Source organism: Fusarium venenatum, assembly GCF_020744135.1.
Source record: "Fusarium venenatum strain MPI-CAGE-CH-0201 chromosome Unknown EDB82scaffold_3, whole genome shotgun sequence".
Taxonomy (NCBI): Eukaryota; Fungi; Ascomycota; class Sordariomycetes; order Hypocreales; family Nectriaceae; genus Fusarium; species Fusarium venenatum.
Window position 1 is genome coordinate 3,895,794 of NW_027072131.1, and position 21,886 is coordinate 3,917,679.

Sequence of the window (21,886 nt, forward strand, 5' to 3'; positions counted from 1 at the left end):
GCGACGGTTTGCTATCTACCAATTATAGATGTGTCATACATCAGGATCGAATCATTTCTTTACAAACCAAAACTCGAACACGAGTTGGAATTTTGGAGGAACTTGTCATACACTCTTGACGACATGTAACGGTTGAAGGACGTTACATGACAGGTTGACAAAACCCGAAACTCTTCTTGGAGTACCGAGATGTAGTCAGTCAGATAAGATGTGGCTACAGTCGATCAGCCACAAGCCACAACCATTCAGTGTCTGAGACCCTTGTAAGGCTAGTCGATCAATGCCTATCATTCAGGCGCTGATGATGATTCAAAGTGGTACGCCCCAACGAAACGACAGAAGGGATCCGTTCAACAAACACGTCACTGAAGATTTTCTTTACCAACCAAAAAAAAAAAAAAAACCTCATTGAATCATCTTCACCATTCCATCTGTGCAAAGAATTAAAACACAAAGTCCGGCTCAAGGGCGCCATATCATCGCATGATCGGTACATCTTTCGGTGAATGGGTCTTTATCCGCCTATCCATCGCCCTCTTTCGCTACACGCCATTAATTTACATATTCCTCATCTTGGTCCTGCCTCTTATACAGCCCGTTTCGGTGGTATTCCCAGTCATCTGTATTCTCCTAGCAGCGTTGCTGGTAGAATGCGTGTTCTACCTGTCCATTTACAACCCGTTTCTTAGACGGCTCAACCGGGATGCTGTTTACCCACCGGCGCTATCGCGACAAGACCGAGAGGCGCTGTTTGAGCAATGCTTTGGGAATGTCTCGTCCCCAGAGATTTACCTAAGGTGGTGGTTTCTAGATGCGGATCCGAATGAGATTCGGCGGGACAACGTGAGAGAGTTTCTCTTGTGGGCTTTCTTTGAAAAGCCCGATGGGAGAGATCTGTCGGCAGAAGATGAGGAAACAGTGGAGGGCGAGGTTGAACACTACCTGGTTCTTCTTGAGAGACGACTTGGACGACCATTCGAAGATGGCCGAGGAAATGCGAAGAGCCTTCGTCTAACCCTGGATGGCATCACGACGACATATCGCAGTCTTCTTTGGTATATCATCATCTTCTTCATCGACCAGTTTACCCACTTGGCTTTCCGCTGGCATGGATTTGAGTTCTATCGACGACCTCGCTCCTCGGCGCTTTGTGTATTTCCCCCGCGTCCGCAAGAGTTATTTCCAGGCCGGCAATCCCCTTCTTCACAATTAAGTTACTGGCACCGCCCACATACAGCCCACGACAAGCTTCCCGTGGTGTTCTTCCATGGTATTGGAGTTGGATTGTCGACATACATTCCTTTCTTGGCTAAACTCTGTGAAACTGGCGATGGGAGGGGAAGCGTCGGTGTAATTGCCGTCGAAATTCTACCCATCTCATTCCGTCTCACCCCAGCCATTCCCGACAAGAGAGAGTTCTTGACTCAAATGACAGCCATCCTGGAACACCATCATTGGGACAAATTTTCGCTGGTGTCGCACTCTTATGGCTCTGTCCTGACAACACACATGCTCCACGACTCCAGTCTCAAACATCGCGTACCATCAGTTGTCCTCATCGATCCTGTTACCATCATGCTCCATCTTCCCAACGTGGCATACAACTTCACCCGCCGAAAGCCCAAGCATGCTAATGAATGGCAGTTATGGTATTTCGCCAGCACTGATCCAGGTGTTGCGCTCTGTCTAGGAAGGTATTTCTTCTGGCGCGAGAATATCCTTTGGAAGGAGGATCTGCTGGGAACCCAGGATGACGGTCGCCATACGAGACATGTCGCAGTGACGCTAGCCGGTCGGGACCTCATAGTCGACACTGCCGCCGTTGCCGAATATCTGGGGGTTGATTTGGAGTCGCCAACCCGGAGACTAATAGCGGAATCACACAACGGTGTGGAGGTGGTCATGTTTCCTAAGTTGGACCATGCGCAAGTGTTTAACGATCGGCCAAGTAGAGATTCGGTGATTCAGATGATTAAATCACGATGCTAAAGTTAGTGGGTCGCATCTGCAGAATGATCCAAGAATAGAACAAAGTCGAGATAGACAGTGACAAAAGAAAGGTCCTTGTTCGCTTTAATTCTTTGTTTTGATGACATCGCCACCCCATTCAGTTAAGTCTGCTTTGATAGGAGCTGGTCCGTTCTGAATCATGAGCAACTGGAAGTCCTCGTCGGAGTCATTTTTGATTTGATGTTCGATCCATGCAGGCACAAAGGCAAAGTCTCCAGGAGCCAGTTCGTGATGCTTGAGTTCTGAATTGACGGCCTCGCTGACAATGAGAGTACCGTTGCCAGAGACGGCGTAGATTATGGTATCTAGACATGAATGTGAGATTTGTTTTATGATATTACAGAGTATCATGACCAACCTTGCTCACTGTTGTGTCTAATCGTAGACTTGCAGTGTGGTCGGGTTGTGATGACTTGATTGTGTCAGTAATGCAGAGCCGGGGGTTTATATCTGAGACAATCTACTCACCAGAGACACACATATTGTCACACTTGCCCACAACGGCGGGACGTTCGATAACGGGACCCTCGACAGTTGGGTGCGTCGGTTCGAGCTGTTTAGCTTTGGTTATGTTGGCAGATGCAGGCATTATCATCGGAAGAATCTCCGAGAGGATGGGTAAAAAGGAGGTCATCATTGCAAATTGAAGTATTGATAAAAATAAAATGTGATAAAATGGTTAGGATGATCTGGAACGAAAAGACAAGTATAATAAAGCAAATGTCGGTGCGTGACGTGAGAGGCAAAAGTTGAAGGTATTCGCAATGATTGAATGACGTCGCTACACTAACAAACGGGTGGTGTACGATCCGCCAACGAAGCAGTGATAGGGAAAGACAAAGAGGTAGCCACAGTAGTACAGGTATGCAGTTTCGGTGACGGAAGCAAGCGCGTGACTTGGTAATTTGGTGTTGAGAGATCAAACCGGATGAGAAGTATCAGGCCTCAAATGACCCCGGTTGCAAGATGCGACTTGGACCTGGACTTACCTAGACCGGGGCCTAGATTCCTCCCAACCACCGTTGTTAGTCCTAGCGGCGGCACAGCTTCGCTACAGTACCCTTAAGAGGCCTAAAGGAAGAATAACTGATAAAGTACATTTGATTAGATTGATAATGCAAGGCCGATAGTGACTGGGGTTGAACAAGTGTGTACGAGATGCAGGGTCTACTCTCAAATTCTTTAATAAAGTATTCTTCTCTGTCACTCTGTGTACATATTATCTATATATCAATCATCTGGGATGGATAAGCCAACACTTAATGGTGACGACGACGATCCTCTCCACTTTCCCCGGCAGTTATCGGCAATGGATCCTCCAAAATGTGACAGATAAATAATTCATTCGATATCTAAAACAATTGAACCCAAACTGATCTGCTACATAGTTCGGATGATTCAAGTACCCTAATTGAAAGCGGTAATTCACGTCAGTCCATTCCTGTCTTTACGCCCTCTCCAGGGCCAGCATCTCATAACGGCTGAACTCCGCTTAGCTGCATCATTTGAAGTTCCCTTCTCAGCTCCCAAGTCCAGACCGTCTGGATCAACATCTAGCTCGCCACCCCTGCCCAAATCAAGTGATATAAACCAATTCAAGGTAGTCAGTCAGTCTATGAGCTTTTTAACTGTCCTCATCTTCATCATACAGCCTCTCACTCAATATTTTATTCTTCTCTTACAGAAACAATGTCCATCTCAAGTCAAGAACCCGAGTCACCGCTATCGGGGTCATTGTCGTCATCACCAGAGCATCAGTTACAGACACCATCAGATATCTCATTACTTCTAGACCTCCCTCCAGAGCTCATCGATAGCATTCTTTCTCATCTCTCCCCCTATGATCTGTCGGCTATATCCGCTACCTGTCGAGATCTGCGTAAGCATGCCCTCTCCGACATTCTCTGGCAACCTCTTGTCCAAGAGAATGTTCCCGGCATGACTCTCAACAGCCCTCACCCTTGCAATAGCTATCATGAGCTATACGCCTCACATGATCGTCTCTGGTTCCTTCCCCGTCAGAAGATCTGGTTCTGCGATCGGGACCTTACTGGCAGACTCATGCTTGTCCGCTACGACCCACGTCGAGGCTGTATTGAGGGCTACCAACTTCTTGCAAGCAGAGGGCGACCACTTCATCAGAGTTGGCTTGGCCAAGGCGATGTCTTGATCCAAGAGTTTGATCCAAAAGTCAGACTCCATCTCGACAAGCCTATATTGCAGTTCCGCGTTGGAGAGGAAGCTCCCGTTGAATTCACAACGCGGCCTGGTGCCAATCGATTTGCCGATGAGATGCCTGTCACACTTGATGATCGGATCGATGCTCTTTTCAGCAACTTCATGTTGACATGTGAACTCGACCAAGAAGAAGCCCTGGACAACCTCAAGAGTTCATTCCCGTACGGCAACATATGGCCACCGCCTTCTGTACCTTCAGATCATCATGTCTCGGGCGGTAGCACGCAGATCACAGAGGAGGGTATCTTTGTCAACACACCAGCGACTCGGCCCCGACGACGTAGGGATGTTTCAGAGAGATTCTTCCGAGTTCGTCAATGGATGGAAATGGCGGGTGGTTTAGCTCGCATTGGTATGGCTGCCGGTATGACTGGGATATTTAACATGCTAAGATTGTCTCGTCCCGCAGCGGCCGGTGGCCTTCCTGGCGTCCACGTCGGCGAGGAACTCATCACCTATTCAACTCTCGATCCAGAATTGTATACCCCAACACCGTCGAAGCCCTGGAGAGGCATCTGGGTTGGCGATTACAGCACCCACGGGTGCGAATTCTTGCTCGTCCACCAGCCCGATGACGAGACACCGGCAACGGACGAAGAACTCGGGCTTATACGCGGAGAGGCGGAAACAGAGGATGCATGGGTAGCGAGACGCGACGAAGGGCGCACATATCAAGGGCGGCTCGAGGCTATCAAGCTGACGGGTGATCCTAATGTCCCGCGAGGAGAGATCACTTTTATGGCCAAAGACTTGAGCGACCTTGTTGATGGGCCTCCGGCAGATCCTCGCTTCCAAGGTGTGAGAACGGTTCACAGCCAAGGCCATATCGCAGATACAGGTTTTATATCAGGTAAGCGCGAATAGGAAGTGGCAAGCACTGGAACTAACAAGTCAACAGACAGGTTTGTTAAAAGCCATCTTATTCTTGTCAGTCATGATCGCATAGCGCAGCACTGGGTTGAATTTGGTCATGTGAGCTATTTCCAGAGGGTCAATATTGATGAGTTCCTGAAGGTTTAAAGGGAGAGGCTGGGGAAATTGTGTAATTGTATCGACTATACCACTATCATCTATCGTTGTGTGATTAATATCTTTAGTTTAGGTAAATATCCTTGGTTCAGGGTCCCCTACAAACGAGTAAAGAGAACATTATGATGCAGCCAGATGTCAATGCCATATATTTCTAAGGGTATCACGGAATGATCCAGTACATAAAACCCATGTGAAAATAATTCCCAAATTCCACCTGCCTGAAAAAAAAAACGTTCATCTCATGAGGTCATTCGTTGCATTCAGTCTCCTCTGCCAAGGTCACAACTAGAAACTTTCTTTCATGCAACTGGATTCGTGTGGGCTCAAAGCCCGACGCTGTAGACGCATGGCTCGATATGGTAAATTCGCTTTTGTGTTATTTTTTGTTTTTTTATCGCAGTTTCCGTTTACTTGGACTTGGCCTTCTCAGCCTGAGCCTGTTCGTAGATCCAGTCGTTAAGACCTGCACGGTTTCTATAATCACTGGTCAGCTTCCCAGAGTCCAAACTTTTGGAGATACAGTCTTGTCACTTACCGTGCAATCTCGAAAGCGTAAAACTGCATGCGGGGAACAAAGATGGTGGTGTTCTCCTCGTACTCGACCTTGGCGCTGTCGCGAACCATGGTACCAAAGTTGTAGTCGTCGACCTTCTTCTCGTACTTCATCATGAAGTCGCGCCACCTGTTCTTTCCATCCTTGCTCTTCATCTCGTCCTCGTTGACCTTGGCGGCGGGGTCGAACTCGGGGAAGGCCTCCTTGAGGTGCTCCATGATCTCGTCGTCGATCTTGGTGAGACGGAGGGAAGAGCCCTTGACACGCTCGAGGATGGACCAGTAGGTCTGCATGTGCTGGACGACCTTGACAGCGAATTGCTTCTCGATCTGTGGGCTGTTGGTTAGTAACCGGGTCTTAGACCGTATCTGGGGGCTAAGGTTGACGCACGTCTTCGTTGTTCTGGGCATTCTCGGCGTCAAAGTTCTTGGGCACGGGGGCGCCGGCCATGTTATCGAGGGGATCCATGATGACTGATTAATTGGTTGCGATCGTGGTGGAGGGGATTTTGGTGGTGTTTGGTGTATTGAAGCTGTGTTTGAGGTTGTCGTTGGGCAAAAACCTTCAACGTGGGGCAATGATGGAGGGGCACAGAAGCCACAAATGATATCAGCGTATAGTGTTTGCGCTTATTAGCACTGTAAGTTTAGATCTTGATGGATGGATATGGTTGATGTAGGTGGATAGAGACTGGCTTTATATATTTAGAATAATCATATCATATAGACCATCTGGACTTAGCTTTATTCTCTATATATTGTTTCTTCTAAAAAAGCGGCAAAACGCAAAGCTTACCTATTTTCGTTACGGATGCTTCTAGTGCTTGCTGGAACATTATAGACATTCTTTATAGATTGCACAGTGCATCAACTCTAATAGGTACATCTGTCACACTACGTACGTTGTGGCAAATGGTCATCATTTCTTTTGCTATAAACAGCAAAAAGGAATCACCACAACTTGCAAAAGGATATTCTTGCTAACTCCGGTACAGGGAATCGAACCCTGGGCTCCGCGGTACTGATCTCTCAGGTTATGAGAGCGCGAAATGTTAGCCACTACACCATACCGGAAATCGAGATTGGTGATTGTTGACAGGGTACTCTCTGTTAGCGAATATGGAGTAAGTTACATGCGAGCCAGGCTGTATACACGTCTCGAGTCTCTGTTTGTGCCTACGATGTTTGTCGTTGTTGTTTCAAGCGACTTTGCTTTTGTGATGTACCGTCCAAGTTTCAGGGCGCAAGCAACAGGTTAGAGCACAAACCTTAAGAGAGTGTAAAGGGTACACCTTGCATCGAAATTCTTCGTTATTTTGTTACCCTCAGGGTATCAGAAAAATTGGCTGCCAGAAGCGTAAGGGACGAAATTAGTAGGTTAGCCTATGTTGCTTAGATAGGACTTCTTAGACTGTTTATCTTTGTGACCTAAGGCTTAGGGGGTCACCTCTTCTGATACCCACAAGGTTACGTGTCTATCAGACTCCGGCAAACCTTTGCCTAACCGATGTTTGATCAAACAGACTTGTATGCCTTACAATCATATTCACATCAGGCCTAAGAGAAGAGCGATGCCTCATATCGCAAGCCATTGTGTGGGCATAGCTTCACGTAACCTCTCAAGAGCTAGACTGCTGCCAGACAAGTATAAATAACCGTACTCCCCCCTGAGAGACATTTTCAATTCTTCGTCATTTCCAGTTTTTGGACTGTATATATTAAAGGCAATGGATATATCATCAAGCCTCTAGACTCGTTTGTCGCCTCGTATGTAGTGACCTAACGATACGGACCTTTAAGCATTGCCTCGAGAATGTCGATCACCATGCAGCGGATCATTCCTCCCAAGCTCACTTCAGTCGCCATATCTATTATAACAGCAAACCGCCTGGCCTAACAACCGTGATCAAGCAGCCACTAGTTGCCTTCCTTTTTTGTTCCCTGGCAAAAGATCATGCCTGATATATATAAAAGAAGCTCCCACAGCCACACAACCCTGCCACCAGCACAGTTGGCCATTGGATTCTTCATCGCAGAGACGTGACAGCTCTGAAGGAAGCGATATCAGCATCGAATCTCAGTATGTCAGTACATACATGTCTCCCAGACTGACATTCTCCCCAGCTAACCTCTTCAGATGCTCTCGACACTCTGGCCGAAATGGCTCGCAACAGTGGTGTCACTCCCGCAGAGCGTAGCACTGTCGACACTATGGTCTCTGTAAATGACTTCCATATAACATGGGGTTTGGCTCTTTGTTGCTTGATCTTCTCAATGAGCGTCGTCAATGTGCTGCAGACTGTCTTCTAGTTCAGGAAGTTGTTGGTCATCAGCCCGTACAAAAAGGTGCTTCAGAATGGGTCTTGCCCGTCAGATCCAGACAGACTCGACTATTAAGTACGTTGGATAAAAGATTTGATTGTATGCTCTGCTTATATGTTACTTAGCGACGGATGAAGCATAGCTGAAGTTGCGAAGCTTGGATCTTGTGTTTAGACGCATTTCCCACGAGTGAAGCTCAGATAGTACCAGCTCGAGTTAAGGGCTCTGAGCATCTATACAGGGATGATGTAATAAGTCTTCCATAAGATTGCTTCACTGGGGGCAGCTCTTTGAGCCTGGGTAGTGATTGGCCTCATGATATAAATTAAATTTGTGCTGGTCTGTCAAATAATGCATATGGAATATATACTAATGGAATCAATATTATCTGCATGTATTATAGCAAAGGAAAATCGACATTGAGATAATAATATTAATTAGAGGGCATTAGTCAACATGTTTATGAGTGCATTAGGAGAATCTGACTCTAGAACAGCATACTGATTTGATGCATGTGTATAACTGGCAAGCCAAGAATGGGATAGCACTTCTATAAGTTACTACTCAATCTATCTTTGGAACCCAGTGGTGTGTTCACAAATATCATGGCCACCACCATCTCGCCATCACCGGCAACCACTTGCCCTGCCCTGAGTAACCCATCAAATGGGTCGCATGCCTCGAGATTGGACACGGGAGAGAAAAAGGCAACATCATGACAAGAATTCGGAACCAGCGGCACTAAGAGTACTTAGATAGGCCGTTATAAAGGCCTTGGTGTTATAGATGCTGATTTAACTGCCCACTGTTCAAGTCCTAGGACAAAGCCAGTCGAACGACGACCTCAAAGCGAAAGACGGAACTAGGCAGGTGACTTAGGTAGTAAAAAAAGTGAGAGAACGATGCATCGAGATGAAGACGAACAATTCGTATTAACCAACAGTCCCAAGCCATCCTCTCGTTTAATGAGCCACTCACGAAATATTTGTCGTCAAGTTGGGCAGCATTTGGCAGTGGCAACACCGTCGGCATCTCGGTCACCTCGAAAATCCCGACTCGAAAGGCTATCAAAAACGTTGGTTAGATGCAATCAACGTATCTTGCGTTTTTTCCAATAATTTGCGTGCGGGGTTGCAGTTAGTTTACCAAGTTGATGGACAATATCGGCGAGAACAATACTAAGGCCCTTGGCCTCACTCAGCCTCGTCTGTGCACCATCACCACTTGCCTTTCATATTGTTCTTTGTCACCACAAACACTCTGCCTCGTTTTTACCTTGTCGCCATCAAAAATCATGTATTCTCCTCAATATCATCGGTCGTTTCGCCCTTTTATCCTTTTCTTCTTCCTTAATCCAGATTGAATCACCACTTTCGTTAATCTTCAGCTTCATTCGGAATGGAACAAGACGCCAAATCATCGTGGAGGCAACTCTTCGCCTTTACAAGAAAGTCACACACGGGAGCTCTGATAGCTGCACTAATAGCAGCAGCCTTCTCAGCAGCTTTAAAAACCATCCTCGCAGTCATCCTTGGAAAGATCTTCGATATCATCGCTGGTTTTGGCAATGGCACATACGACGGGGATGAAGCACTGGCCCTAGTTTCGGACTGGGCTTTTGTCCTTCTCGGAATGGGAATTGGAAATTGGATTGCTAGTACAGCCTTTCTAGCGCTTTGGGTCATATTCGGAGAGTTGCAGGCGTGCAGTGTCAGACGGGAAATCTTTACAAGTCTTCTCTCCAAAGACATGGCCTGGTTCGATGCCCAATCCGAAGGCATATCAAGTCTTCTCATCAGAATACAGACGTGAGTACCCCATATCTTATTCGACCCCTTACTAACTTTTCACAGACAAACTCGTGAACTGCAGCTCGCATCCTCCCAAGTTCTCGGTCTTCTCGTCGGCGACATCATCACTTCTTTCGCATCTCTGGGTATCGCACTTTATTACTCCTGGAAACTCACACTCGTCCTTCTTGCTACTCTACCAATCTCAGCCATCATCCTCTCACTTGCCACAAAGCGTTTGGAGCCCGCTATCCAAACGCAAAAACGTGAACTGGCTGTGGCCTCAAAGTTCGCCGTCGCATCCATCACCGCCATTGATCTCGTTAAGGTCTTTAACGGATACGACCAGGAAGTTTGGCAGTACTACCCATCCATCAAAGCCGCGGCAAAGCAGTACCTCATTCAATCCCAGTGCAATGCCCTCCAGATGGGCTATGTCGCTTTTTGGGTTGTGGCCATGTTTGTTCTAGGATTCTGGTACGGCGTGGTACTTGTCAACAACGATGGTCTTGCTGCCGGAAGTGTCCTCACAACCTTCTATTCTACCCTTGCAGCTTTTCAGGGTATTGAAGCTCTCATGCCGCAGTGGCTGGTCCTCGCAAAGGGCATGTCGGCTGGTGGGTTTCTCTCCAGCATTACTCGTAACATGAGAAATGGTGGCCCAGTTAAGCCCATGTCCGGCGCTTTACGACCCCAGTTCTGCAGCGGCGACATCGAACTGAAGAATGTGAGTTATTCCCCCGGCTATCAAATATCAATACTGACATAACTAGGTGAGCTTTGTATACCCTTCGAATCCGACAGTCAAAGTACTCAAACGATCGAACTTCTTCTTTCCATCTGGCGAAATAACCTTTATTGTCGGAAGAAGCGGCTCTGGAAAGAGTACACTCGGTAACCTCATCGTCGGCCTCTACGAGCCCCTGAGCGGACAGGTTCATGTCGACAGCCGACCTTTACAGGTACTCGACAGACAATGGGTCCGTGAAAACATTACCCTGATCCAACAGTCGAGTGTTTTGTTCAACGAATCGTTCTACAAGAACGTAGCATTTGGTCACCAATGCCCTGATGGAGCAACACGATCCGAAGTGATGGGCGCCTGCGACGCAGCATTACTCCAGTCAACGCTTGCAGCACTTCCCGATGGACTTGAGACCAATGTTGGCGCTGACGGGTACAACTTGAGTGGTGGCCAGAAACAGAGATTGGCACTTGCTAGAGCTAGACTTCGAGATCCTCCTGTACTAATCCTTGACGAGATCACAAGCGGTCTCGATCAAGTCAGCAGAACCCTCATTTTGGACGCAATCCGTGCATGGCGACGAGGCAAGACTACCATCCTCATAACACACGACGTCGCTCAGATTGAGGATAATGACTTTGTCTATGTGATGGACAATGCAGAACTTGTTCAAGAAGGCTTCAGGAAGGATCTTGCCAAGCAAAGTGGTAAAATATTTGCCACGCTTGCATCTACAGCACAGGACACTCCAGAAATGCCTGTTGAAATCACCATCGACTCTCCGGTCTCCCCGATCTCGCCCCTTTCTCCATTGTTCCCCCCACCCTTGAGAGCATCTCGACTTTCGAAAAAGCTCGTGGGAGAACTGGAGTCATTCAGCCCAGCCCCTGCGAGTGCATCACAACACATGACTCTTGGCATCAATACAGCAGCGGCTTTTCGCATCCGAACAGCCCTGGCATGGGATATGGAAACCTTTTATGAAGAACAGCGTCCAGCAACGGCCGTCGCCCACTTGCCTATGGGTGACTTTTATGATGAAAAGCACAACAGCGGTCTCAGAAGTCGAAGCAGCCTGGACGGCTTTGAAACACCATGTACTCTAAGACTTCTAGAAGAGCCGGAATATCTCTTTGGTGGATCAGAACGTCCAAAAAGCATCACAAGACTTCGAAGGGCAAGGCTGACCGACAAAGTAGAGGATAAGGATGATGAGACTAAGGAACTCCCTCCACCCATGTCTTTGGTTGCAATCTTGAAGACTGTCTGGCCAGCTATCGGTCGGGGATATCGGTTTCTCCTTATACTTGGAGTACTCACTTGCTTGATTGGTGCTGGGTCAATCCCTGCATTCGCATACTGCTTTGCACAACTGTTGGGCGCTATGTGGTCGCAAGGCGACAAGCTAGCAGAAGGCAAGAAATGGGCAATCTTCCTCAGTGTCATCGCCGTCGTTGATGGAGTTTGTACAGGCGGTGGCCGCTATCTACTTGAGATGGTAGGCCAAGCATGGATCAATAATATCCGCGTGGAAGCCCTGAAACGAATCCTTCGACAGCCAAGGTCTTGGTTTGACCGATCGCGCAACTCTCCTGGCCGAATCAATGAATGCCTCGATCGAAATGCTGAAGAGATGCGCAACATTGTCGGACGATTCGTACCCATCCTCATCACAGTCACCGTCATGATCATTGCCGCCATTGCTTGGGCACTCGTCATATCGTGGAAGCTCACCCTCGTCACCCTCGCACCGCTGCCTGTCGTTATGGGCGCAGTTAAAGGCTATACCATTATCAGCGGGAAGTGGGAGGCGCGTTGCAACGAAGGAGCTGAGGAAGCCAGCGCTTCTCTGACTGAGATCTTTCTCAACATCCGAGTGGTTCGGGCTCTCACACTTGAAAAGTACATGGGTGCAAAGTACCTCACATCAGTAGCACATACTCTGGGCCTAGGCAAGAAAAGGGCTACACGTACAAGCCCCTTCTTTGGTCTCTATCAGTCTGTGAACTACCCCCTTACGGCGCTGGTGTTCTATTACGGGACTGTGCTTCTAGCTTCGGAAAATGCGATCACACCAACATCTGTCGTAGCAGTGGTCAATCTGCTTCTATTCAGTATGGGCACAGCGACAAGTATTCTTAGTACGATACCTCAAGTCACCATGGCTCAGTCCACTGCTGCACAGATGTTGAAATATGCCAACATGCCGCTGATACCACCAGGCGACGCTGGAGGAAAACAGAAGCCCAAATCACCGCTTCCAGTACGACTAGACGACCTCGGCTTCTCCTACAAGTCAAGTTCGCGCAGACCTGTTCTTAGAGGCGTGTCGTTTCAGGTTAATGCTGGAGATTGTCTGGCTGTTGTTGGTCGCTCTGGCTGCGGTAAATCCACAGTCGTCTCACTGATGCTGGGTCTTTATACCCCTTCTAGAGCTTCGATACTCAGCACGCAACCGCCACTCACCTTTGCTGGCGTTTCTCACTGGGACATTGATATTGAGCATCTTCGTTCGATGATGGCATACGTTCCACAAACACCATTCCTGTTCCCAGCCACCATCGCAGAGAATATCACATATGGTCTCCAGGAACTATCACCTCTACGTCGCTTCCCCAATGTCATGGCCGCTGCAAAAGCAGCTGGTCTTCACGAGTTCATTTCATCTCTTCCAGATGGTTACAACACCCACGTTGGCGATGGAGGCCAAGCTCTCTCTGGTGGTCAAGCACAGCGTCTCAGTATTGCGCGCGCACTAGTACGCAAGCCAAGACTTCTTGTCCTGGACGAACCAACAAGCGCTCTGGATGCAGAAAGCGCAGAGATGATCAGGCACACAATGCGACGAATCGCGGGTAGGTCAAAGAGGGATATGGCAATCGTTGTAGTGACGCACAGCAAGGAAATGATGGCGATTGCAGACCGTATTGTTGTGCTGGAGGATGGTATCAATGTTGAGGAGGGGACATATCATGAGCTGCTGCAAGCGAGGGGTGCCTTTACGCAAATAATTGGAGAAGGAGGATGGGAAGGAAAAGAGTATAATTAATCAAAATCTAGGCTTGACGAAGTCTCAGATTAATTAATGAATGACTTGGATAGTAATTAACGGTTATTGCACGCATATACCTGAGCACGAGTTGTTGTTGCTCTGACAGTGGATCATTTAAGTAGACCCAGTCTCCCCCACGTATGTTTTTAAAGTTCACGATCCACCAATCTCATTGGATAGAGGCCCCTGAGGATTACTAAGTCAGTTACGCTCAACAGGGGTCACGGGGTCAGGAATGGAAGAAGGAATCTAAAACAAACTGAAGTTGTTCCATTCATTTAAATCTCATCCATCGCCACCTTGAATGCCGCAGTAAACTACCGTTCACCTGTCAGACCATTTCGTTTTGATTTTTCATTCTTATTCCATCTTTTCATATTTCATCATTTATCCATCTTGCATGAGATTTGTAATCAAATAACTGGATACACACATAGCTGAAAGATCGACATCGTACAGCTTGTCTCTCGCTGTCTCTCATCTCGTTTCACTTTGATTCATTCACTCACAACACTCACTTATACAAACTCCCCACTACTCAATGACAGCACAATCGCCCACCAAGCGAAGGGGTCGCTTATCTTCCAGCACCCAAGAGAACGACGATGTGGCTCTCAAGGTAACTAATTCACTCTCCTAACCTCCAACCCATGCATATACTTACAACCCGCCTCTCAAAGGCCCGTCGCGAACGCAACCGCGAAGCCCAAAACATCTTTCGCCGTCGTCGCCAAGCCGCCGAAGCAGCACAGGCCCAGCGCGTCCGCCGTCTCGAGCAGGTCGTCGAGGAGATGAGCTCCGTCTTCATGTCCTTTGTCGACGAGATGCTCACCACTGAAGCCGTCGTGAGCGGCCAACCTAACCTTGTGGGGAGCTTGCGCCGCAGCATGGAGAGGATTCTCGAGCTGGCTCATGAGGTCGTCGGCCCAGAGGAGGATCTCGTCGTGCTGCCGAGATCGAACTCTCCAACTGAGGAGAATATGCCCACGGGCAAGTCGCATAGTCCCGATAGTGAGCGCAGTGAGACGACGTCGGATTCCGGCTCCTCCCTGGCTGTAACATTGAGACGGATCCAGCCTGTTCAGCCGCCGCAGACTTCAGCACTGACAAGCGCACTGTCGACGTCAAACTCAACGTCAGCAACGTCCATATCACCACCGACGCCACAATTCACAACGCTCCACAACTTCCAGCAACCGTCTCTCGGCAAACCCGTCTCAATCCCGTCTTTCAACCTTGCGCCTCAAATCTTTGGCAACGGCTGGCTCGGTACAACGCCCACTGCGCCCAGCGAAGTCGTCCCGACAGGACCACAGTACAACTCGCCCTTCTCATTCCGCGTCGCCAACACGGCTCTAACAATAGCATGTCAACTTCTTGTAAACTCACCACCTGAACACGCCATGACTCCACAACAAGCTCGTCTGTTCTGCAACACCCTCAAAGGTCGTGCCAAGGAGGAAATGCTCACACGTTTACGCTGGCTTATTGGTCCTGGAAAACACGAAATGTACCGCGTTATTGATTTACCTTATGGACGATACGGACATCACGTTTATGCTCGTGGTGAGCTCAACCCGGCGACGATAGAGGACATTGAATGGCCATGGCCTACACGACCGGCTGGATCACACATCGATCATTTCACACGTTTCTTCAGCATTGTTGGTGTCGAGAAACAGCTTCTTGCGCTAGGTGCCCGGATGGTCGATAACGAAACGCTGGAACTCAATTTGAACAACTCGCCCATGCCCAACGTCGGAAATGCTATTCCCAAACAACCGGAGAGCTGGAGCTTTGTGAATTGCTTCTCATTCCCGACGCAGCCCAAGAATAGTCCCGTGACAGTGCGGCTGAGTGTGCCCGCTCTCGTCTTGTCGCTAGCCTCAAGATCTTGCTGTTTAATGCGAGGACCGGGAATACCCAGATCCGAGATTGGAAGTGCTATTGAAGAAGCCATTATCAAGGTGGGATGAGTATGGGTTAAAAGTTAACGATGTTTTGTTTTTTGCTTGGATATATATGGAAAGGATTGGGCATCACATTTTTGAGGAATCTGGATTGGAAAACTTGTGGGATGAAAGCGTTGTTATTATGGCCTAGTAAAGCGACCTGTATATTGGTATCTTGAAACCCCTTCTCTGTCATAAGTCATAATATGTCGTTTAAACCAAGAAAAACAGATCTGTACCTGTAAACCAAATGCCCTTCTCCTGTCTATTCTGCGATACAAAGTGCATTATCCATTATCGCCTCTTAGATCTTAATAGTCCTTCCCATGAAATGTGGTGTCTCCATGAGCTTTTTTGCTCCTGCTGTTGTGACGGTCGCGTCTGGCCTCGGGGGTTTGCCCTTTTCGTCCGTCGCGGTCGGGCTGTATTTAAGGCGACAAATTTCATAAATCTTGCGTCTTGACTTGGTGGCAAGGTACTATCGGTACCGCCGCTTGTCCTCAGAATGGGGTCATCCTTGAGGGTTTTAGGGTGAATCTCAAAGATAGCGCCGTCGGAAGACCTTCCCAGCTTGGCCGCCTCTACCAGGGCATGTAGATCAAGCTCTCTCTTCTGCTTTTCTCCCTCCTTCATCAACCTTCTCTGGTCCGATCGGGCCATAGCTTCTCTCTGTTCCTGTGTCATTGGTGTCTCGTCTTCCTCGGCGTCGGGGGTCAGATGCATCATGTGAAGAATGTTTTCGACAGGACCCATCTCATGCTCTGGTTGTTGTTGTTGTTGTTCCTCCTTATCATCTGCCTTCTTGCGCTTGAAGCAACCAAAGGTTCTTGACATTGCTGCACGGAGCGGCCGCCATACTGTGAACCAACAGGTAGCAACTAGTGTGAAGAGGTTCTGAACCCAGCTGTCTGGGATTTGCCGGATCAAAGCACCCAGAGGAATTGACATGACACCAAAGAGAAGACTCCACCCCCACTGGGCACCTGTAAGAGGAGTGGTGTCGAATGCTTCGCCTCCCTTGAAGACAATGATGAACTGACCAGCAATAGTAATAAGTTGCACACCGATAAACCAAGGGTTTCGTAAGATGCCTTGATACCAAATATCAAGCTTGTTATCCACACGGCGGCAGTTATGTTGGTTGAAGAATTGCATCCAGACGTAGATATTCAGCACCAGCGTCTGCAGCTTTTCGATCTCAAACTCTGTATCAGGGTTGAAAGTGTCCCAGCCGGCATAGTGCACAACAAAGACGACTATCAGCTGATATATGGCCTGACAGATGATCATCTTCCACATCGTAATGGAGATGATAGGTGCGTTGCGAGGTTCGGGCTTGCGTTTTAGGAAGTCAGGAGACGGGTGGTCAGTAGCATAACCGAGAGAAGCAAAGATATCCATGATCAAATTGATCCAAAGCAGCTGTACGACGGTGAAGATGGCGTCACCAACAAGCTCCGAAACAACGGTGATGATACCTGCAGTGATATTGATTGTGAATTGGAACTGCAATTCGTTAGCTCATTACTTATACATCCGACTCAGAACACTCACCTGACAAAACTTCTTGACTGAATCATTGACACTTCGACCCCAGCTCAGGGCTTTGACAATTGAGGCAAAATTATCATCAAGAAGGATGATGGATGCGGCTTCTTTCGCCACCTCGGTACCTTGTATACCCATAGCAAACCCAACATCAGCTGCCTTGAGGGCAAGGCCGTCATTGGTGCCATCACCCGTCACTGCTACCGTTTCGTTCATTCGCTTTAGATGAGTTACGAGAAGAAGCTTGTCCTCTGGGCTCGATCGGGCCAAGACCTGTAGTCTTGGGATAACAGCATCAAGTTGCTCGGGAGTCAAGTCCCGAAAGGTTGGTCCATCCATGGCAATACCACCAGCTGTGTAGATACCACACTCCGCCGCAATAGCTTTGGCTGTCAAGAAATTATCGCCTGTGACCATGCGAACAAACACTCCAGCATCTTGGCATTGGCGAACAGACTCGATAACTTCGGGTCGCAACGGGTCACGAATACCAAAGGCGCCGATGAAAATCATGCCAGATGCTAACCACTCCAAGTTGATGTTATCAGGATCGTCGTCGGGGCCCTCGAAAATCTCGTGTGCCGTAAAATCTCGGTAGGCCATGGCAACCGGCCGTAACATTCTGCCCGCGTAGTCTTCAATTGTGTTGCGATAGCTCGTGCGATCATTCTCTGAGAGGCGAGCAACCGGAAGTCGAAAGGTTGGGTCCAAAACGACAAAAGCGCAATACTCAAACACGACTTCCGCAGCTCCCTTTACCAGAAGTCGATATCGGTCATCATCAACTTTTATCAAGACGGCCATCCACTTGCGGGATGAATCAAAGGGAAGAATAGCAACAATAGGACAGTTAGCTCTCTCCTCAGCTAAGTGACCCATACCCAGATGCTGACGACTAAATTGCAACAAGGCTGTCTCGGTGCTGGAACCCATGAAGGGACATGGTCCAGAGTCATCAGTTTCGAAAGCGGTAGAATTGAGCGCGATGCTGTCTTTAAGTAGTCGCCGGCAATCTGGTGAGAGTGACTTTGCGAGATCGATCGAACTGTCGCACTTGATGGTGGAGGCACGAGACATGGATGAATCTGGGTCAGGAGTAGCAAGGTCAGTGTCATCAAAGTAAGACTCGAGTCCGACACGTCCAACCACCACGGTCATCTTATTCTGCGTCAAGGTACCTGTCTTGTCGGAGCAGACAGTTGTTGCATTTCCCATGATCTCGCACGATCGAATTAGCCGAACAAGATTATTGTCTCGAAGCATGCGTTTCGTAGCAAAAGCAAGAGCAATAGTCACATTAAGGGCCAGTCCCTCAGGTACAGTGATTACAACAACCGTGACAGCCAAGATCAGGATATGTAGAAAGTCTTCAGCTTTCTGGGATGGCCCGCCGGTAATGGTGTTGAGAGTGGTCAAGAATCGGATCAAGAGAACGAGGAAAAAGATGGAGCCAGCGATACCACCAATAATGATGAGCTGCTTGCCGAGACGGCCAAGTTTCACCTGGAGTGGTGTTGCTTTAACTTCATCTCTCAGCGACATAAGTATACGTCCATAGGTTGAGTTCACACCGACGGCCGTAACAATATAGGAGCCGACACCGCGCGCAACGGTAGTTCCACTCAAAATGAAAGGGTCGATTCGAGATGAATGTACCGAGTGGTTGGGGTTTGGCACGCACTTGTGAACCAGATCAGCTTCTCCGGAAATGGAAGACTCGTTCATCTGTAGACTTGACGCTTGCACGATGACACCATCAACGGCAACGACATCACCAGCCTCAAGATGTAAAAGATCGCCAACAACAATTTCGTGGACAGAGATGCGCTGCAATTTACCAGACCGAACAACTGTCACGTCCCTCTGTTGCTTCCGCTCATTGACCTTCTTGAACTTGTAATTCTTCTGCCAGTCGGTCGCAGCGCTAGCTATGATGATGACAAGGATCGCAACTACAATAGTAACGCCATCTACCCACTCAACACGGGATGCGCCTATCGACTTGTCGGCGGACTGGTAGATACCAATAGCAAGCGAGATGGTAGCAGATATGGTCAAAAGTATGATGAGCTTGTCATTGAAGGCAATCCATAGCAACCTGAAGAAGGACTTTTGTGCAATTTGAGGAAGACGGTTGTCCCCGAAAACACGTTTGCGATCCACATAATGATTATCATGATGTTCGAAAAGACCGTTGTGGAGGAGCGGCGGCGATGGCGGAGGGGAAGCAGCAGAAACCAGTGGTGGTCGTTCAAGATTACCGGAAGCTACTGCTTCATCAAAGGTGACGGTTCCATCAAGAGTTGTCTCATCGACGCTGAGTCCAGTCGAGATATCGGTTCGAAGGCCGGCGGCTAAGCCCAGCAAGCCGCCAAAGGCGCGTAGCGCTGGGAGACTCCTTGTGGTCAGGAGTTTGTGAAGTTGGGTCGGGGTAAAAGCAAAGTTGTTTCCCTGAACAGGTTCGCCGTCGTGCAAATCGAATGGCGGATCGTCGTTGTTGGGAGTTTGAGATGTCATATCGATCGGGGACTGGTGTTGACTACCAGAATTGGAGTTTGAGTTGGACCCTTCGCCAGAGCCGCCATAGCGTGGATCAGAGGTTGTCGTAATGTCGTCCATCAATGTAGAGCTGTAGGAGATGAAAGCAGCCGTGAGCTGGTACGGCTGAACTCTAGGAGCAGTCTGTCAAACAAAAGACAAGAGAACAAAACAAGAGGAACGAAAAGGTTGGTAGATCGAAGGTGGTTTGGTCTCAACTAGGAAACTAGGACGGGACCGTTAAGTGTGGATGTAGGTGGTTGAACGGTAGCGTGGGGGATGTTTTTACTGGCTTTTACCCCGAATGCGTTAGAACCAGTCATGAGGAGCAGGAAATAAAGAACCTTATTGAGAAACTCGTCATACCTGGACAAGACGTCTCCACCGGGAAATGACCTGAATTTGGGAGATGGCTGTGAGTGGTTCTTGGTGGACAATCTTTATTCTGGCTGTCTGGGGGTCCATGGCAAAGACGGGCCGTATACAGCAACAATCGCCGACGACACGTCGCTAATCCACTGTAAGTGGTCCGCCTTACAGAGAGTGAAGGCCCCCCGTAAGTTCATCGTCTCGGGAGGGCCGAGATTCTGTTCTGGAGGTCTTTGGGGATGCTGAAGATACTGCCATCGCGTCTTGGCAGTCGTCTTGGCTGCAACGTTGTGCGTGTGCTAGTGAGAGACTGAGGTTTTTAGCTGTTGGTGAATGAGTCGTCATCATCATCTTTATGGTGATAGTAGTGGTCATATTTGACTTTTTGCATGTGAGGTTTTGTTGTCTATCAATCAATGTCGTCGATTTAAGAATTTGTGTCAAGGGGAGGGGAATAAGGAGGTTCAAACTGCACACAGTGTCAAGAGGAAGTTAAGTTGGCTAGTGAAGCGTGCAGCTAGGGACGGCACCTTCCCCGCCAGTATCTGCAGCCGAATTCCAGAATGTGAAAAAGGCAACAACGACATCTCGCTTGGCAATTGCCAACAATTTACACTTTTATGAGGCCAACGATCGCTAGAGCCACTGCCAAGTCCTTAAATGATTAGGGGCCAACGAGTCAGATGATACGAGTGTCATGTCAATTACCTCACCACTAAACGTTATTCTCGATAACATGTAAACAAAGTTTAACTACTGCGATTGATTAGATCTACAGCCAAGCTTACAGGTATTAGGATCTCTTTAACGTATGCGGAGTATGTACATAACAGTCAGACATAGAACAATACATAGAAAGCCTTGCCTACCAACACAAGAAGCGAGATTACTTTGTCTCAGTTGTATCTCCAGTGTAGACTATAATTCCTGGCTGTGTCTGATGAGCCTCAATCAAAGCCTCAACGTCAAACGCTTTGACGGTTAGTAAGCGGACTGGCGGAATAAGCCTGAACCAAAAAAAAAAAGTAAGAGATAACTCCACCAGAGCCAAACCCAACTCGCCTTGTTTCTCTGGTCCTCACATTTCACAAGTCTACAACCCGTGCCGTCCCTCATACCAAATTCATCAATTGAACCCAGGCGCACAAGAGCCACATTGAAACAAGTCACAATAGGACAAATGCTTGCTCGTGATGCTCTGCTCTGCTCAAACTTCAATTCGCGTCACCCTCTTGTAATTCTTATTTTGAACGTCTCTGTCTGAACCACTGCGATCCAGCTTTGCTATCAAGACATCACTTACAGATCTATTAAAAAAAAGAAGATCTCGTCTCCTCTAGCCAATTGTTACTCTCATCCCCTCCGTCCGATCGCTTCGGTCACCTGCCGGCCGAGACATGCATTCCCAGAAGATACTAACTAGATAAGTTGCACAAGCCCACCAGTAAATGAACGATTGGGGACATCGACTCTTGCTCCCCCATCGAAGCGGGAATATTTGCACGACCCTGAATCCATGTCCAACCAGCTTCCCTATCTAGAATGTTTGTCTACAAGTGACACAAGCTTAGTATGTAGCAGTGATCAAGATGAATCAATACAAGGTGGTAGAGACATAAGCCTCGATACATTTCATGAGCCTACGTGCGATTGGAGGTGTCAAATGTTAAGCTTGAATCAAAACATGGCGCTGTCTCTCGCTTACATCTCCAAACACTGAGCACACATGGTGTCTTGT

At 48.2% G+C, this 21,886-nt stretch overlaps 8 protein-coding genes and 1 non-coding gene across 9 annotated transcripts; 5 read left to right on the forward strand and 4 right to left on the reverse strand.

Moving 5' to 3' along the window:
- Nucleotides 1–483: 483 nt before the first annotated feature.
- On the forward strand, nucleotides 484–1,989 carry EDB82DRAFT_527044 (uncharacterized protein; the record flags this gene model as incomplete). Its single annotated transcript, XM_025727585.2, has 1 exon — nucleotides 484–1,989. One exon carries the CDS (start codon nucleotides 484–486, stop codon nucleotides 1,987–1,989), a length of 1,506 nt encoding a protein of 501 aa, XP_025582037.2.
- Nucleotides 1,990–2,073: 84 nt separating this feature from the next.
- On the reverse strand, nucleotides 2,074–2,599 carry EDB82DRAFT_527045 (RmlC-like cupin domain-containing protein; the record flags this gene model as incomplete). Its single annotated transcript, XM_025727586.2, has 3 exons — nucleotides 2,074–2,315; nucleotides 2,369–2,422; nucleotides 2,479–2,599. 3 exons carry the CDS (start codon nucleotides 2,597–2,599, stop codon nucleotides 2,074–2,076), a joined length of 417 nt encoding a protein of 138 aa, XP_025582038.2.
- Nucleotides 2,600–3,699: 1,100 nt separating this feature from the next.
- Nucleotides 3,700–5,268, forward strand: EDB82DRAFT_527046 (uncharacterized protein; the record flags this gene model as incomplete). The annotated part of the gene is made up of 2 exons (XM_025727587.2): nucleotides 3,700–5,098; nucleotides 5,147–5,268. The coding sequence occupies 2 exons, from the start codon at nucleotides 3,700–3,702 to the stop codon at nucleotides 5,266–5,268; spliced, it is 1,521 nt and encodes a 506-aa protein (XP_025582039.2).
- A 419-nt stretch (nucleotides 5,269–5,687) lies between these two features.
- On the reverse strand, nucleotides 5,688–6,301 carry EDB82DRAFT_477685 (polysaccharide biosynthesis-domain-containing protein; the record flags this gene model as incomplete). The annotated part of the gene is made up of 3 exons (XM_025727588.2): nucleotides 5,688–5,754; nucleotides 5,816–6,162; nucleotides 6,224–6,301. 3 exons carry the CDS (start codon nucleotides 6,299–6,301, stop codon nucleotides 5,688–5,690), a joined length of 492 nt encoding a protein of 163 aa, XP_025582040.1.
- A 515-nt stretch (nucleotides 6,302–6,816) lies between these two features.
- EDB82DRAFT_t222 lies at nucleotides 6,817–6,906 on the reverse strand. The gene has a single exon. It is a non-coding gene; the product is annotated as a tRNA-Glu (tRNA).
- Nucleotides 6,907–9,741: 2,835 nt separating this feature from the next.
- On the forward strand, nucleotides 9,742–10,876 carry EDB82DRAFT_244736 (ABC transporter type 1, transmembrane domain-containing protein). The gene is made up of 2 exons (XM_065607297.1): nucleotides 9,742–9,962; nucleotides 10,008–10,876. Exons 1-2 carry the CDS (start codon nucleotides 9,787–9,789, stop codon nucleotides 10,711–10,713), a joined length of 882 nt encoding a protein of 293 aa, XP_065463995.1. The 5' UTR covers nucleotides 9,742–9,786; the 3' UTR covers nucleotides 10,714–10,876.
- EDB82DRAFT_506787 (P-loop containing nucleoside triphosphate hydrolase protein) lies at nucleotides 10,718–13,834 on the forward strand. Its single transcript, XM_065608771.1, has one exon. It carries the CDS (start codon nucleotides 11,039–11,041, stop codon nucleotides 13,736–13,738), a length of 2,700 nt encoding a protein of 899 aa, XP_065463996.1. The 5' UTR covers nucleotides 10,718–11,038; the 3' UTR covers nucleotides 13,739–13,834.
- Nucleotides 13,835–14,187: 353 nt separating this feature from the next.
- Nucleotides 14,188–16,072, forward strand: EDB82DRAFT_244745 (uncharacterized protein). The gene is made up of 2 exons (XM_025727592.2): nucleotides 14,188–14,360; nucleotides 14,422–16,072. The coding sequence occupies exons 1-2, from the start codon at nucleotides 14,283–14,285 to the stop codon at nucleotides 15,715–15,717; spliced, it is 1,374 nt and encodes a 457-aa protein (XP_025582043.1). The 5' UTR covers nucleotides 14,188–14,282; the 3' UTR covers nucleotides 15,718–16,072.
- On the reverse strand, nucleotides 15,988–20,523 carry EDB82DRAFT_546819 (uncharacterized protein; the record flags this gene model as incomplete). Its single annotated transcript, XM_065609474.1, has 4 exons — nucleotides 15,988–17,199; nucleotides 17,248–19,912; nucleotides 20,146–20,217; nucleotides 20,318–20,523. 4 exons carry the CDS (start codon nucleotides 20,521–20,523, stop codon nucleotides 15,988–15,990), a joined length of 4,155 nt encoding a protein of 1,384 aa, XP_065463997.1.
- Nucleotides 20,524–21,886: the final 1,363 nt, after the last annotated feature.